Here is a 17,041-nt window from a genome sequence, read left to right on the forward strand (position 1 = left end):
CATGCATTTTCTTTCTTTCTTTCCTTACTCTAAAAAAAAGAAGGATGGGGTGTTGATGGTTGAGATTACTTTCTTTTTATTCCACCTCCTTTTAGATATACACATATATACAGTATATATATATTTAAGTACTTACCCGCCGAGGTTTTACGTATATTAAATACGATACTTTCTACTTCATTATTATTATTAGTAGTATTATTTACTATTTTTATGGTGGAAGTTTTATAACTATGGTACTTACAGGTTGTCCCAAGGCCATGAGGCATACCTTATCTTTTATCTTATTATATGGTAGTTTCTACGATGCGGTGGTATTGGCACAGACGTCGACGATTACAACAGAGACTGTGTATACGACTGTGCGGAGTACGAAAGTAGTTACGATTGGATCAAATGGATGTCCGAAGTTGAGGCTTCCTTTGTGCAATCAGGTGACATGGGGGCGTATGAATGGAGGAGGGGGGGGGGGGGGCACTGCAACTGGTACCTCGGGTGTGCTTCCTGGGTCGTCGGTGTCGGTGTCTACGAATAGTGGATCGAGTACAATAACCAGTGACGGTACTGAAACCGGTGGGACTGCGACTAGAACGGGAGCTAGTACTGAGACTGGCACCAATACTGGCACGGGCGGTGCGACTACTACTAATACTACTACCAATGGTAGCAATACGACTCGGCTTACAACATCTACTACTGGGGCTTCGAGGTCTACTTCATTAGGATCAAGTTCCTCCAGTACGAACGCGACCACGGCGGTTCCACTTCCCTTGGAATCAGGTTCCAGCCCTGTGTTTGTAATGGGTGGAAGTATCGGTGGTGGGGTTGATGAGGCATATGCTATCTATGCTGCTAACTCCCCGCTCGTACTAATGTCTGGTGATGCAGCGGGGGAGCGAGCGTATTTTTCGGTTCTGCCAAATACTACTATGGTCGATGCGCTTAATACATCTAGAATCATTTATCTCCATTTCATACCCGCACACGCTCGTATCGGGAAGCGACAATCCAACCAAGGGATATATGCAATGCAATACGGTCATATTTCGGATTTTATGAAGAGAGATACACCGGATATTCTATCGGGGTATAATCTCGATCCTGAGAAAGGGGTGAGCTGTACCGGTCCTGATGGGAAGGAGTTGAGTGTGGTATTGGCTGGAGGAGATTCTGAGGGGAAAGGGGTGGGGATGGCTTTACCTGATGCGGATTATGGGACTATTAGTGTTTCGTCGTTTGTGCAGCAGGTGGCTACGGTGTCGGTTGCGGTTAATCCTGATGGGGGGTTTAGTATTTCTCAGGCACCGTTGTCGACGCCGGCGGCTGTTGCTGCTTCTGTTGCTTCTGCTTCTTCGGCGTCGGTGGCGTCGGTGGCTTCTGTTTCTTCAGCTTCGATTGCTTCGGTTGCGTCTGCTTCTTCGGCATCTGCTTCTTCGGCATCTGTTGCTTCCGTCTCTTCGAGATCTTCGTCGTCTAGTACTACGACCAGGGCGACGGGCCCGGATGCTTATGATATTATCACAAGCAACTCGTTACAAGCTTATTGTTATACATTGCTAGCATACATACCAAAAGCAACAACAGTTACCACGGAGGGGACAACCACTTTACCCCAATACACCAAGTCTACTACGGTGTCTAGGACTGCGGCCACTCCGGGTGGTGATTCGACCGTAAAGTATACCGCCCTCTCAGCTACCACGACGGTATTCTCAGATTTACCCCGTCGTCGACGAGCACGACGGTCTAAGTCCGGAGAGACATATACTAAAAACCCAGATCCTACTATTATTACTAAACGACAAAATAACGCACCCACCGCGCTTTCTAACTACGCCACCTCCCAACTTAGTTCGGCGTGTAGCAGAGCTATCACATCTCCAACGTCAGTCAGGACTCTTACCGCAACTACTTATGTCACCAGTTATACGCCAGCAACTGGTGTTTCTACTATTTTCACCACTGTGGCGACTACTACATCGGTCTTCTTGATCAGTACTCCCGTCTCAACGATTCCAATTTCGACGTACCTCCCCGGTTCGAGTTACTTAAAAGTCGGTGGTACGAGTGCCTGGAGAAACTACTATCTCGGAAAACTCGCTGCTGTAGATTCATACGGCTCAGTCGCCAGAGGATGGGCGAGTACAGATGTAACCAGCGCCTCACGCTTTTCTTTCCTATATAGCAAGAACACAGGCGAATACCGTCTATCGATGACAGACACAACCACCAGCCCCGCAACCGATCTACAACTCTGGACGAATCTTACAAATAGTCAGGTATATCTACTCGATGGGGATCAACAGTCTAATTCTTTTTTCATTGCAGCGTGGGCTACTTGGACGGTTAAGATGAAGACGGGGTATTATACCCTTCAACCTTCTGGTTCGAAGAATGTGATCGGAGCGTGTTTTGATAATTCGAGTAATTTTTTGAGGTTCTTTTTGTTTGCGACGCCGAATTCTGGGGAACCGGATTTTCAGGGAGGGAATACGCAGTGGACTGGGTGTGTTACTATTCCGTATTTTGTATTGTGTAGGACCTGTCATGTGAATGGTGATGGGGATATATTGGATGGAGAGTCGAGGCGGATGTTTGATTGATTTTATGTTTATGTGGTATATATAAGTACTTGGATATTTTATTTATTTTGTAATTAGGTTTTAGATCAAGGCTCCTTCGTCTTTTATAGTATACTTACTCTAAGCTTAAACTTAGGATTCTAGATATTGATCTTTAATAGATCTTAATATACTTAAATAAAATCGATTTATATATATACATCACTAAGCCGCAAGCTGGTTGAGTGAATTAAATATATATCAACCAGATCAGGTTTGCAAATTATATATTTTTAAACATCAACTTTGAGATCATACCTGAAATTCCACAGACCATATTACGTAGCAGACCTTCTTCGGCAGATTAGCCTCGTATTAATTGCCGGCACATGAACCCTACGCTTGGGTTCTCCCATTTTCCAAGAGTTTTCCCCTATTATTAATTTTTTTTTTTTTCATCCAATCCAATTAATCTGCAAGGGGGGCGCACATAGTTAAGTTTGATTCCGTCCCAGGCCCCTCCCTTGTAAAACGGGACAAAAGGGAACCGACGATGTTGCATCCCGAATGTTGCATTTTTTTTGTTGGTATTAAATTGGATATTACTTAACCCCCAGTTTATTCGCGTATTATTTTTTTGTTATATGGTGTGCATGGGGGGAGGGACGATTAATCATTAAAAACCACTCATGTCTTGCATGCATATAACTGCATATTTTAAGATTTTTCCTTTAGTTTTTTTTGTGGGAAGTGGGAACGTATGTATGTGTGTAGCACAAGAATGTTGTTTTTTGGTGATAATGAATTAATGTCGTTTTCCTTTCTTCGCTTTCTTTGCCTTTGCCTTTGTGCTTTAAACGTAGTTATCCGGTTGGTTTGGATTCATGCATGAAGGATGTCTTCGGGAACCTGCAGATTTCCAACACCCGGAGCAATGGATTGACCGGGGAGCCTAGTTTGTTATGTGGAATGCAATGAAGTTCCCCGGGATATCATATGGTATGCATGGTGGAACGCATACTTCGTTTAAATTTTTTGGTTTTTTTTTGACTTGATTTGATAAGAGCTCGGGTTCGCGTTTAAAGAAGATATTTTCTAGAAGGGTTTGAGTAACTGTTTTTTTTGGGAGGGTTCGAAGCTTGGGGGGGTAATAATCTTCTAGTTCTAGGTACAAGACAGGGTGATAATCTAATGCGAGGAATTTACGTTCCTCTCAGAGATTGTAGAGTTCGCTCGCTAGTTAACTATTTCGTTTAGTTAGGTAGCTACTTGTAGTTATCTGAGAGAGGTGTTCTAGATGGTTACGATGTATTGATTTGGGGAATGGAAGTTTGGGTTTACTGTGTGGAATAGACTTCATGAGTAGCGCTGGTGCATCGCTCTGGCGGTATATACGTATTGGAGATTTTATAGAGAAATAGATCTTTGATTGGCTGGGTTGTATGTGAGTACTGATTATTCTTGACTACTATTTCACTATTTGAGTAAACTACTTCTTGAGATCACTGGGTTGACTCTAGATATCGATGAAGTATACTAAGTCATATTATGGAAGTTGATATCTATCTCCATCTGTAGTAGTTCTCTGTAGTGGATCCATAGACTGTAATATGCATCAACTACATCTTGCCCCTTCTAACAGCGTAGATTCTTTTGATATTTGATAATATTCATATAATCATATTTTGTATTCCCATCATATATATCTCCAGAACCGAAATCTATCAAAGCGCTAACCATGGAATCATAAACTCAGGATTAATTACGCCTAGGATCGATATACCACATTCCAGGAAGGAAAAACAACAGGATACTAACCCACCGAAACCAAGTCTCAAGCATGATTGAAGCCCTGAGATCCTGTGGAGAAATCACAACAGTACCCCCCCGCATGCATACGTACACTCAAAACACGAAATGCTTATTATTAAACCTTAACTTTGCCTCTTCGAATCCTACGATCCTTTATATATATATATAGATTCTTATCCTAAATAATAAATGGGTAAAATCGCCACTTGCCACAATTGCAAGACCGGTCTTGGATATATCCCTGAATTCATGAACTGCGCCACTGTACAGTGCGCATGACGGCTTTTTTATTTATTTATATATCTATGGTTAACTTTGCCGTAATATATTCGTAATAGTGGAGCGGTAGTCGATTGATCCTGGTCTTTACCTTATAACCATCTCGAATGTTGTGTATATACAACTAAATCTTGTTTATGTTGATCATGATGATATGATGAGGCGGGAAGATATATATTGAAACGAAGAAAAGGGCTACTATATTGTTTTTATCAAAAAATGTGTATATAGTTTACAAGGAGTGCGTGAATGTTATATAAAAAATAAAAAATAAAAAATAAAAAATGATATGCAAAATTGCAAACCGAAGGACCTCCCTCGAAAATGATAGTGAATATCAAAAGTCATGATAACTGGTAGTCCATCAATCAATCAAATATGAATTCAAAAAGAGTAAAATAAAGAAGAAGAAGAAAGAAAAAAAGATAACTCAAAAATACCATACCAAAGCAAGTATTAAATAATTTTGATCCTCTCCTAAAAGGGTTATTCTTCGAAGGAATGATATAGAATCAAAAAAAAGTGATTTCTGAAGCCAGAAGCAAAAGAGAAATAAAAACTCCTCAAAGGGAAAAAAAAAATACAACCCCAAACTCTTCCCATGTAGAAAACGCACACCTTATTCTGAATTCATCCCCCAATCAACGAAGATGTTTCAATCCTCAACTCCAGATCTGTCTAGGCAGTCGCGCTCAACTTACCCATCCCGGTTCCAAGGGGGCGTGAAGGTTGTTCGAAATCCCCAACTGTCCGTGAGATTCACAGTTTTAGCCTCCTTTTCTCCTTCGCACTGTATCTACCTTCGAGCGCCATCTTTATACTCAATTCCCGAGGCCGAATACAGGAGTCTTTTAAAGAGCTGCAACTGTACTTTAAACGTTCCAATCAAAGAACGAGTACAAACGCGAGGTATTTGTACGGCGAGAGGTAAAAATAAAAGACCAAACGTAACCGTCAAACGTCATAGGGAGAGCATTATACACGCGCACACACGAGATCGCGAAAAAGGTAAAAACCAAGTGGAGCCAAAAAACAGTTCAGAGAAAAGAAGAAGTCAATTCCATTGAAAAAAAAGACGAATCAGAAAAAGAACCTAAGGTATCCGTAAACTATAAAAAAGAGGAGGAAAAAAGTCTGAGGGAGCATTAAAAGACCATTAAAGCTAAAAAATTTAAAAACCACCAAGAAGAAAAAGAAGAAAAACTTTTTGCCCGCCATCATATTGAGAGATTCCCTTCCGCATTAAAACCATTTCAAGTCAAGTCCCATTTCCCAAGCGTTTCCCTCATGTCAGAACAAAAAAACATCCAAGGCGTGCTCTACAACCCGAAATGTGTAGAAGAGTTGTTTATCCATTTTGTGAAACGGGGCAGTCAGATGGTCTTCGTAGCTGTGATCGTAAAAGATTGTACACACATTCGACTGTGGTTTTGCTGTTCATATTTCTATGAGAGGAGTAATTTACAAGAAGGCAGCAATGAGAGCGACAACGGCACCGAGTCCACCAAGAGCGACGGTGTTTCGGCTGGCGGCACCGGGTTCGGTACCAGTTGGGTTTGGTGGACCGGTAGTGCTAACGGTGCCGTTGGCGCCACCAGCAGAGGTGGTAGCTGGGGCCCCAGTAGTCTCAGCAGAGGATGTCATGGCGACGGAAGATGGGGCGGTGGTGGCCTCGGTCGATGGAGCAGAGGATGTCATGGCCTCGGTCTCAGAGGTGGTGGCAGCTGGGGCAGAGGTTGTCTCCATGGCAGAAGTAGCAGCGCTAGTCTGGCTGCCGAGAGGTGGGATGCTTAGGGAAACACCGGCACCCTCGCAAAGTCCAGTGGCAGCCTGGATGGTGGACGCGATCTCGGCCTCGGAGCACCCAGCCTGAACACAAGGAATAAGGGAAGAAACAAAGGCACTGGCCCTGCAGATGCAGGCGAAGTCAGTGGTAGGGCATCCGGTGGATTGCAAGCTGCCAAGAGCGCATTGGAGCTGAATAAATAGGTAAGAAATTAGTCACAATGCCATCAATCAAAAATTATAAAATAGATATCTAAATCAACTTACAGCGCACGATGGGATCTGGTCGAGCTGACGCGGCAAAAGAGCAGCGCTGGCGAGGGAGATGGAAGCGGTAAGAGCGAGAACGGCCTTCATTTTGATTGATTGATTGATGATGATTTTGATATCGAAGATATTAAAATTAGTTTGGAGGGAGTGATTTGTTGAAGGAAGAAGGAAGAGAGTGGCGAATTAAGTAATTGTTATAAACAAGTTCGAAGCTGAACGAGTGTTTTTATATGAGGATTTCTTTGATCAAAGGAGAGGATGGACCGGACAAGAAAATTCGCAATAAAGGCGCCTGGGGAAATCGGTTTATATATCGCAGGAGAGCGAAGGTTTGCCCCAGTTTGGAGGCTTCCAAGTTCCAAGCAGGCTCTTGTTATGACAGAAAAGAGAAACTAACAAGCCCGGCAAATTTAAAATAAGGAACGGGCTTTGAGGCAGGATCATGGGCGTGGCATCGAGGGGGATATCCACCAGTCGTTTTTTTGCCTCGCCCCCAGGACGGCATCCATGCAATATCCTGTCCTGCCCTCCATAATCTCTCCTGCAAATTGTTACCTATTGCTTGCTTATGCTGGTGTCTTGGTCTCCGGGGTAATCAAGCAAATTGGAATGCGTCTTTCACAGCATGGCCAGGCAAGGAAGGGGGCCAAAAGCTCCGCTAGTCCCGTCCGAGTCCAGCGCGTCTGCGCAACATTGCATTGTGGATGGCTTCTTCTCCCACCGAGGCGATCAAGGGCCTCACAGCCCGGTCAGGGTGGTATCCGGGTCAGCAAAAGCAAGGCCCGACAGGGGTGCCTTCAACGGACCCACCCTGACTGACTCCAGACGTGAAAGTCCTTTCTTTTGGTCAAACAATAACGTTCTTGCTCGAAGCCATCGAATGGAATCATAATCTGGTGTGCATCTATGTGTCTAGTGTGAGAAAACCCTCAAATCCGGGCATGATATTCACCCGCTAAACCCACTAAACCAGCTGAGCCATGAGGAAAACCTTCTCGGCTTGCGGATCAAGTTCATGAAGCTTTTCTTCTGGTATTTGCCATGCCGGGAGGGCGTTTCTTTTCATGGAAGCTCGTTCTTTCTCTTTTCCCTCTTTCCCAGGGCGTACTTTGTACTTCGTGTGCTTTGTGATTTGTGCTTTGATGTGAAAAGTCGCGCTGACTGCAGGAAAGGTTTCCGAAAGGAACCTGCTTAGTTTGTGTAAGGGTCAGGAACCGACCTGGAACACGAGAAGCCGGAGAGAAGGTAGACAACTTACTTGGTTTGCTTGGGATCAAGCGGGAATGACCAAGCGAAGGTTCGATTAATTCGATGCAGCCAAGATGAAGCCGAAACGGCTGCTACGGTACATGCATATCACCATCACCATGATCAATCATGAACGAACAATTGCGAGACATTGCATCCTCCATAAAACATTGACAGGTCACACCTATAAATTTTTACGATATAATATGATAGTCCCCTTATTATCCTGTCTTCGAGGGATATGCACTTGTAACTCGTCTGAGGATCTGTATGTAAGGAAACCATTTTCAATACGAGCACTGTGCCCCCAGTAAACTATTGACGTCGATTCCCCCGCAAAACAAACTGTGCATACAGGAATTTTTAGAACTCTTGGGACCGTCGATGAACTCACACACAGCCATCGTTTAAGGCTGAAAGGTGTACGCGTCCGTTGGCTAAGTCTTTAGCATTTGAAATAATTAATCATCGACGGCACAAACCTAGGCATTGCTAGGAGGCGAGAAAAACGAGATTGACACTACCGGAACCCTTCTTCTTCTACCGTTCGTCTATATTTAGATCTGTCGGCCATTCGGTTGAGATTTCGGATGTGGAAATTTTGAAGTCTTCAAAAAAAAAAATCTAGTCAACCGTTGAAGTGGATACCTTCTGAATTGGATCCTGTGCAAGTCACGAAATTTCCTAAAAAGATGAAGACCTTAGACAAACCAAGTCATCCGTTTTTCTTTCCCTTGCGGCTGGAAATCTTGGGAGCCCACGAGGATATATTTTTTTTCTTTCCTTCCTTCCGAGACTGTCGAAACCAGCACGGGCGGGTTGTTTCGGGGTCTTAATGGGAATGAGGAAATGTCTCATGCAATTCAAAAAAGACAGACGGAGCATATGCCTTTTGACCACTTTGGGGTCCGCATCTACCGAGTAGAGCTCGACCTTTTGTTTCATTGATATATGGCAGTACACAGTAACTCGATCCGAATGTCAATGACAAGATGTCCTGAAATTCGGTGATAAAAGCTGCAAGTTAGCTCCGTAGACGGCCGACCGGTCTGCAATGTGCCTGATGGATGCTAGCGGGAGACGGGACGTAAGTTCTTTCGGCGACGGAGGACAAGAGCGAACCGCCAATGCATACCGGCCTTCGGATGCCGGAGGATGTGTGGAGACAGGACATAGATTTCGACTTGTAACTGAATTGGTGGCCTTTCTTATCGTTCGGTAAGTTACGATATCAATTGGAGATGTCACGGAATCGAGTAGGCGGTTGCGAAACCAGTCTTTGGGGGAAGACTTGGTATATGCCATCTCGAGCTCTTAACTTAAGCTTTTGAAGAAGACTCTTCAACTCTTGGGGTGGCTGTTGGCAAGTATTTTAAGAGTATGAGTGCATAAGTGTCGATGCAATGTTGCATGTATGACGGGCACTAATCCTAAAAAAGGAATTCCTTTTTACGAGCACTCTCACGATGTGTTGATTCGAGAGTCCTCAATCATGCTCGAATAGCTCAGTATTACTGATATCATGATTTCTAAACAGTATTATTATCCAAGTAGCTCGACTGGTATATCTCAAGTGGGGATGATTAAGGACTCTTGTATTTTCGTTCTTCAATCTGCATATTTCTTTGTTCCAGTGGAAGTGGTATTTTGTTACAGAATACACCCGGCTTGTTGGATTCATGCATGGAACTCCCCAGGCCTTCAACGTCCACACGTAGCTAGTTAACATTAGAATAATAGTCACAGGGAATCAACCATGAAGACATACCGAACCAACGCGAGGAAACCCGACTTCCGAATAACCGGGAAGGTATCTCAACCAATTTTCTATACCACACATATGTGGGATTCTTATTCTACCTGCGATCCCTTGGTATCTCGTTGTAGAATTCGAAGTGATCCACAGCCACGGTAGACTATCGAGATCCCAAAATGGACCAACGACGACCTCAAACGAGAGAGGAAGTCCTAGCGGACGTCCAAGGCTTCATAAACCCCTCAATAATTCCCATCGAAGACGTCGCCGATGAATATTGCAAACTCCTGGAACAGTTTGAAAATGGAAATTCATGCGATAAAGATGATGACATAATAGACATCGACACCGACATTGTACCGAAATTAGTCGACACCGGGAACGGAGAGTTAGAGGAAAAGGAATGTACAGCATCAGAAGTTGACAAAATCTTTCGATCGACTCAAGATGAAATTATAGCAGCTCTCAAGAAAGACGAATCAATCAATCCCGAAGTTGATGAGATGATCACTGATGTTCATATAAGGATAATTAACGAAAAAAAGGCGAACGGCACTGACACCGAACCAAGCACTACCTTTATAGAGCAACTGTCGGGACACACAGGTCTAAGATCTGGTCTCGTACCTTTCGGGGTTCCTGCCCCGCTTGTCCCAAACTTCGATGCCGCATTCAGTGTTCTTCCACTAGATATCGCAGCCACGGTCCTCTACCACTTCATCCAGACCCAATGGAATTTAACCCGTGTAAGATCGTGCGGTCAAACATGGTACCAGCTCATTCGAATATTGAGGGCAGCCGATGTCCATGCGGCCTTCAAAAGAATCGATCGTAACTTACGACTTTCTCTCCCCGTTACATCCCCTATGGACAGATTGGAGCTATGGGCAGTTTCTAATAGGAATTATTTGGATGCTCGCGGTGTAGCGTCACTTAACCAAGGATTGCAAAATGCACGGACAATCATATATACATCTAGACTGTGCGCGGTACTCATGGACCCGGCGGGGGTTTCTGTTGCTTGTCCGTTCTGTGGTGTAAACAGCCCTAATGTAAACCAACATGCTCATACTGAATTGAGGATCATTGTGAAGTTATTCTTCCAAAGGTAAGCACATAATACCCATTGGATTCTTAAGTGCTAATCTTTCATTCGGTGTATATTTATACATGTATCGAATTCAAATTTCTAACTCGAGATGCGTTACCTAATAGGCAATACAAATTTGTTGAACCAATCGTGCTTTGGGACGCAAGAACCCCTGAAGCAAAAGCGATGTTTGCGGCCTTCAAGCGGTGGGTTTATCAGTGGAAGAGAGAAGTAGTCAGAATTGGACCTCGAAGAATATCTAAGTTGGTCACTGACACCATCGGACTCGCACATGGTTCTCGGACGGGTACAGTTGGTAAAATACTCACCAGGTGGCGTAGGCAAAGAACTGGCACGGATGTTTGGTTCAACATGAATCAGGTAAGTATCAATCTACGATGGGATGCATTTCGCAACAGTAATGATATATACATGGGATTCCCTGTCGTTGGTCCGGGTCGACGTGGTCGAACGGTTTCGTACCGTCGAATTGATCTATGGCCTGGACAAGATGCCTTGGATAGGATAATTGATGATGAATTGGTTCAGCTTCTGGGAACTGTTCCTTCGATGGCCGTGAATCAAGACAGAATGGGAATCCGTGGCCGGACGTTGGAAACTCCTTATGCAAATTTGAGAACTACGATTCTTCCAGCAGCTGAACTACCCCCTCATAATGCTACTTGGGGATACGCTTATAGGACGGAAGAGAAGTGGCATCATTTCTACTCGAACTATCCTTTAGATCCTAACGCTGGAAGTAGCTTCGCTGGATAGTGTAAATTCAAGAAGTTAATATCAAAGTAGCGACATGTAGAGAATACAAAGCTCTATCATTGATAAAGTAGTGAAAACATATTTATTCCTATAACCGGTACACGGATACTTCAGAAACAAAACAATCTCACTGTTTTAAATATGCGCTCCCGTTAGTATTTATTCGCTTGGCTGGCATGCATAAATTAATTTGCGCTCATCTTAATTGTTGGATTAAAGATCCGAAGCCTTGTGATGTATCTTATAATTTGAAGAACAATAGGTATGCGGCATGTACCCGTAACTTTATACGACATACGGTACTAAAGTAATATAGCTATAGCTAGGGTATCCATATATGCATATGCACATCGGTCTCGGAGTTCCGCTTTTACTTTTCCTTCCCTTCTATCGCTCCAATCTGCAGTCGTCATTATAATCAGGGTCTGTCCACACGGGGTAACACACTTCCGCATGCCGAGAAAATCTCTCAAACGGTTCGAGCCAGTTAGATCTCGCGGTTCGGTAACACCAACCGTTTCCACCAAATGGGAGACCCAGCAATTTAGGTTCTAGGCCAGGCTTGGGTCTGTACTTGGTATGACAGGTCGACTGAGGAGATTGGAACGGAATGGATGGGACGGTTTGAACCAGTCTCATCCGTCATCGATCGAGTGGCCAACGGTTAGTTCCATGTATAGTATTGTATGCATACATAGTAGAAGTATGTATATCGATAGGCTGGTTTTAGTAATGTGGGATTCGGAATCGAGCCCCTTATCGTAATATTCCAGATCGTGGTCGGGGAATTCCAGCTTTCAAAATGTGAAGTCCTGCAAACGGGAAATATCGAGATGGGAATCAGCTATTGCTCCAACCTCTCTTTATCCTCCCGTGACCTCTTCGATCTTTCTTATCGACCCATATCAAAAGTTTGCACGGTATAAAATCCAGTTTGAGCAATGACAATCCAAGGTGAAGCTATTGGTCCTTGTATCTCGAACCAGCTGTCCCCTCAATTAAACATTTTGCCCACTTTCCCAGAAGCCATTGGCGTGGAATTTGCCGAGAATTCCTTCTGGCCTGTCGCTGGGCGGGACAGCGAAAAGCGAGAACTCTCGCCGAACAAGAAGCTTGGAGTCCGTTGCTTTTGCCTATATGCGGGTAGTTTGAATGTATGTCGGTCGAAGAGAGCAAGAAAGAATGATAATGTGATCATGATAAGGATACATTTTTCTTTTCTTTTCTCCTCTTTCTTTCGGCATCACGAGGTTTAAACCCTTCGACGTCGACCTTTCAGCTTCATCGTTGTTGCAGTTGCTAGTTGTATATTACTGGAGTATATGAATTAACTGGATCGGATCAGATCTGATTTGGTGCTTACCAGCCAGGACTTTGTTTGGGTTTGCAGCAGCCCCGTTTGCATATTAACAGCCGAATTAAAACATCATCCCACAGCAGAGAACGTAATTAATCTTAACAGGGTCTTTCGCACACTTCCCTTCTTTCCTTACGACATCTCCACAGACATCCACCGAAAAATCAACATCCGGACCGATGGGATTGGGAATATTGGAAGACCGTCACCTCGCGCATGTGCCGGGTAAGCCGACTCTATATTTTTTAACCTTCGCTCTTAGTTCCGACGGTTCGGTATTCTAATATAATGATACGCTCCCTTTTTGGGGGTACTTGGTTCGTTTAGGCACTGCGATTCTTGAGGATGACATACAAGGAGACGAGGTTCCGGTTCTTGATCCGAATTTGAAGTATGATACTACGGGACCTCGACCTATTGTGCTGGTACCGCAGCCGAGCGATGATCCAAATGATCCTGTAAGTTTCTTCCAAACAATCTAATCGCTGGGAACTGTTGAAATTATTGAAACTAATTGTATGTTTCGCTTGCAGCTGGTTAGTGCCGACCCTGGTCTCGAGACGCTCCTTCGAACGACAACTTTCCAATGTATCGGTGTGAATGGAGTACTAATACGGTCGCTCTTCGGTTTATTAGAATTGGCCACTATGGCGCAGGGATTTGATAATGTTTATTCTCTCCCTTGATGCGGTATGTTGATGGTTTGCGATTGTTTCTGTCACGGGGAGGTTCCTGGAGCTAATTGATCTTGGTGGTATCTTTAGATTATCGCCTCTGCGTGAGTCTATAACTTCATACGGGATTTATATCGGTTCGATCGGGACAACTGACGGAAAAGCCTATAGAATGACACCGATCTTATCCGCCGACTCCTTGACCCTATTGTTCGAATTCCACCTCAGGGATATCACCCCTGTTGCGCTATTGTACGTTTCCTTTCCGACATTCGAAATCGAGATTTATATGGAGGGAATAATTGAGAGCTGATATCGAGGGATATTGTAGGACTGGATGGCATCTTTTCGGCGTGGGAATAGCTGGGTTTATATTTGTTCCGACAGCTCGCGTGTACGGAAAGCGACATGCGTTCTTGATCGGCACAGTGCTGCTTATCGTATCTAATGCATGGGCCGGGTCAGCAAAAAGTTACAGATCGATCCTTTGGGCTCGTATCATCCAGGGTGTCGGAGTATGTCCCTTTGAGGCACTGTTAGGTGCTGTCGTAGGAGATCTGTATCATGTTCATGTGAGGCACAGCACCTTTCCTCTTTGCATTGGGTTTTGGTTTTATGGCTAACGTGAAGATATCAATAGCAACGTGGTGTTCGCATGGCTTTGGCGAATCTCTCGTTGTATGGTGGTGCTTTCTTTTCGCCTGTCATTGCTGGTGTCGTCTCGCAGAACCTTGGATGGAGGTGGATGTTCTACCTTGCCGCTATCTTCTCAGGCGTTATGCTACCCGCCATTTTCTTCTTCTGTCCTGAGACTGCTTATCGCCGCGCAGCCCATCTCGATCTTGATACTGCCTCGACCGACGATTTCCATGGCTCCGGAGAAAAACAATCTCGTGGTTCTTCGTCTGATGGAGAGAATTCTCAGCCGCCTAAGGAACCTATACAGAAGAAGACATACTGGCAGACTTTGATGCCATTTGACGGACGGAAGACCGATGACAGCCTTTGGTTGCTTGCGCTAAGGCCCTTGCCGTTGTTCTTCCAACCAGCTATTGCTTGGGTGGGTTTTCACAGATTATAATGGCATTTTGTTATGATCATTTATATAGAATACTGACACCGGCTTTTGACGGATAGGGATCTTTGATCATGGGCACATTAATTGGGTGGACTGTGCTCATCGGTGTGGTTCTTGCTTTGCTATTTGCCTTGCCTCCATTGTACGATTCTATCTGCCGTCCTTTTTCTTCACTGGGTGCGGCATGCTAACACCTTCCTATCTAGTCAATTTACTGTAGCTGAGATCGGATACACATATGCCGGAGCCTTTGTGGGCGCCCTCGTCGGATTCGTGATTACAGGATTGTTCACCCATTATACGACTCTATGGCTGGTGAGGAAGAACAAAGGTGTCTATGAACCGGAATTCCGGATGTTGTTGGTTATTCCTATGCTGGTATGGAGCAAAATCCCTTTACCCCGCGTTTTTATAGAAATTAGGAAGGTGACTGACATTATTGGATTGTCTTTTTCAAGATTTGTGGGTGTATGGGTGTATATGGCTTTGGATTTACTACGGAGCCTAAATACGCTCGTGCGCACGGCTGGGTCGGTCCTGTCTTCTTCCTTGGATTGGAGGTGGTGGGTATGGTCATCGGTGCCTCTGCTGCAGCCCTTTACATTGTCGACGCACATCGTGATATCGCCATCGAAGCATTCACGTGCCTGTTGATGTTCAAGAACTTCTTCTCGTACGGGATCACATACGATGCGTACTACTGGCTGCAAAAGCTGGGGCGGCCTAAGATGTTTACTATTTTGGGATCCGTGCAGGTGTTTATATGTCTGCTGACGGTGCCGATGTATATTTTTGGGAAGAGGAACAGGAGCTTCTTTAAGAGGCATGATCTTTTGGCCTTGTTGGGCTTGGGAACTAAGCCTAAGGCCGACCCGGAGAATGTTCGTGGATCTGGACCAAAGGGTACGGCTGCCGATGCAGGAGAAGTTGGAACGTTTATCGAATCACTTCAGGCCTGATCCAGAAACGATCCATGAGCATCATAGGATCTCTCACAACATGCAGAACCCCCCACGATATCTACTTTTTTTTTCTATTTTCAATAGAGGAGGATTCACGTTCTCATATCTTTTCGATCTTCTTTATAGAGGAGGATTGGGGTTTTTTTGTCGTTCGCTTTAAAGAGCACATATATGATACCTCTTCGTTGAAAATTTCATTTTGCTTCCCCTCATTTTTAATGTTTTGCATACTGCATGGCGAGGATTCTTTTTTTAAATCGATGCTTTACCTTTTGGATGTTTTGAAAATGTTGGCTTTCTTTGTTTTCAATGTTATGTGAAAAGCGTCGTTTTGTCTACTACGGCAGTTTATATTATGTCTACTTGCTGCCGCGAAGAGTACAACTATAGTACTTAATAATTATAATCACGCTCAATCCTTTTCCTTCTTCTTCTTCTTCTTCTTCTTCTACTTATTCAATTCACGAGGAGATGTTCACACGATCACATGTAAAAAAATATAGAGAGTAACAATAAAAAGATGTACGTCAATTAAATAGTCCCTTTCAATCAACTATCAAAAAGATTGGGGTGGAGTTGACGTGGTTTCCCAAGTTACAACCCCTCCGAAAGGAAGGGTTGCAAAATGGGAAGAGTTGTCTGAGTTGCTTCATTTTCCATAAGACCTAAAGTAGTATGCTTCGAGACCAGAGAAGAATTCTGAGATCTATCTCCTTTTTTCCTCTTGTGAAGGAAGAGAGGGAGATAGAAGGTCGGGAAGTAGGCATGGTCATGGGTTTGGATTTTTGGGGTTTGAAATTGGAGAGAAGGATGTCACGAGGGATGGGTATGATGATTGTGGCATTGCTGATTAGATACACGAGGAGATGATCATGATGGTACTGATGCTGATACTGATGCTGATAATGAAGATGGGTTGAAAGATGGATTGAAAGATGAAAGACGAAAGGTGGATGAGAGGGAGTGGTGGTGATGGTGGTGATGGTGGTGATGTGTGGTGGAGAAGAAAGAATGAAAGAGAAAATTTCTTAGTGGCGGAAAATAATATGTAGTAAGACAACGCCAAGCAGACCGGTCCCTGCAGCGAATCATCCCGCACGCGCACTTTCCCAAATCCAAAAAACCACCTCGATGCTCCAAACGAGCCACAGTATGCCGCTTTAGCCCATGTGCAGCAGATGGAGCCTCGATTCGATCCTCTGGAGACTTCTCGCTGGGTTTTTTTATCGTTCGAGAAAATTCTGGCGGGAGGATACATATGTAGTGTAGCAGGATAGCTTATATGGTTTTGTTTATGTGATATTGTAATCAAGTAAAACGGCATACGCTGGCCAGAACTAACTGGCCATATCGACATCTTTGATCTTGGAGGATTCAAGCAACATATCCCAC

General features: G+C 44.2%; 4 protein-coding genes across 4 annotated transcripts; 3 read left to right on the plus strand and 1 right to left on the minus strand.

Annotated features, from left to right (window-relative positions):
- Positions 1-260: 260 nt before the first annotated feature.
- Positions 261-2,603, plus strand: AOL_s00076g240 (uncharacterized protein; the record flags this gene model as incomplete). The annotated part of the gene is made up of 1 exon (XM_011122793.1): positions 261-2,603. The coding sequence occupies one exon, from the start codon at positions 261-263 to the stop codon at positions 2,601-2,603; it is 2,343 nt and encodes a 780-aa protein (XP_011121095.1).
- A 3,510-nt stretch (positions 2,604-6,113) lies between these two features.
- On the minus strand, positions 6,114-6,794 carry AOL_s00076g241 (uncharacterized protein; the record flags this gene model as incomplete). Its single annotated transcript, XM_011122794.1, has 2 exons — positions 6,114-6,629; positions 6,705-6,794. The coding sequence occupies 2 exons, from the start codon at positions 6,792-6,794 to the stop codon at positions 6,114-6,116; spliced, it is 606 nt and encodes a 201-aa protein (XP_011121096.1).
- Positions 6,795-9,887: 3,093 nt separating this feature from the next.
- On the plus strand, positions 9,888-11,578 carry AOL_s00076g242 (uncharacterized protein; the record flags this gene model as incomplete). Its single annotated transcript, XM_011122795.1, has 2 exons — positions 9,888-10,819; positions 10,927-11,578. 2 exons carry the CDS (start codon positions 9,888-9,890, stop codon positions 11,576-11,578), a joined length of 1,584 nt encoding a protein of 527 aa, XP_011121097.1.
- Positions 11,579-13,114: 1,536 nt separating this feature from the next.
- Positions 13,115-15,646, plus strand: AOL_s00076g243 (uncharacterized protein; the record flags this gene model as incomplete). The annotated part of the gene is made up of 11 exons (XM_011122796.1): positions 13,115-13,160; positions 13,263-13,393; positions 13,469-13,471; positions 13,572-13,625; positions 13,700-13,713; positions 13,781-13,861; positions 13,941-14,124; positions 14,250-14,669; positions 14,747-14,829; positions 14,894-15,065; positions 15,146-15,646. 11 exons carry the CDS (start codon positions 13,115-13,117, stop codon positions 15,644-15,646), a joined length of 1,689 nt encoding a protein of 562 aa, XP_011121098.1.
- Positions 15,647-17,041: the final 1,395 nt, after the last annotated feature.

The sequence above is a fragment of the Orbilia oligospora genome (genome assembly GCF_000225545.1).
Source record: "Orbilia oligospora ATCC 24927 unplaced genomic scaffold scaffold00076, whole genome shotgun sequence".
NCBI classification, from domain to species: Eukaryota; Fungi; Ascomycota; class Orbiliomycetes; order Orbiliales; family Orbiliaceae; genus Orbilia; species Orbilia oligospora.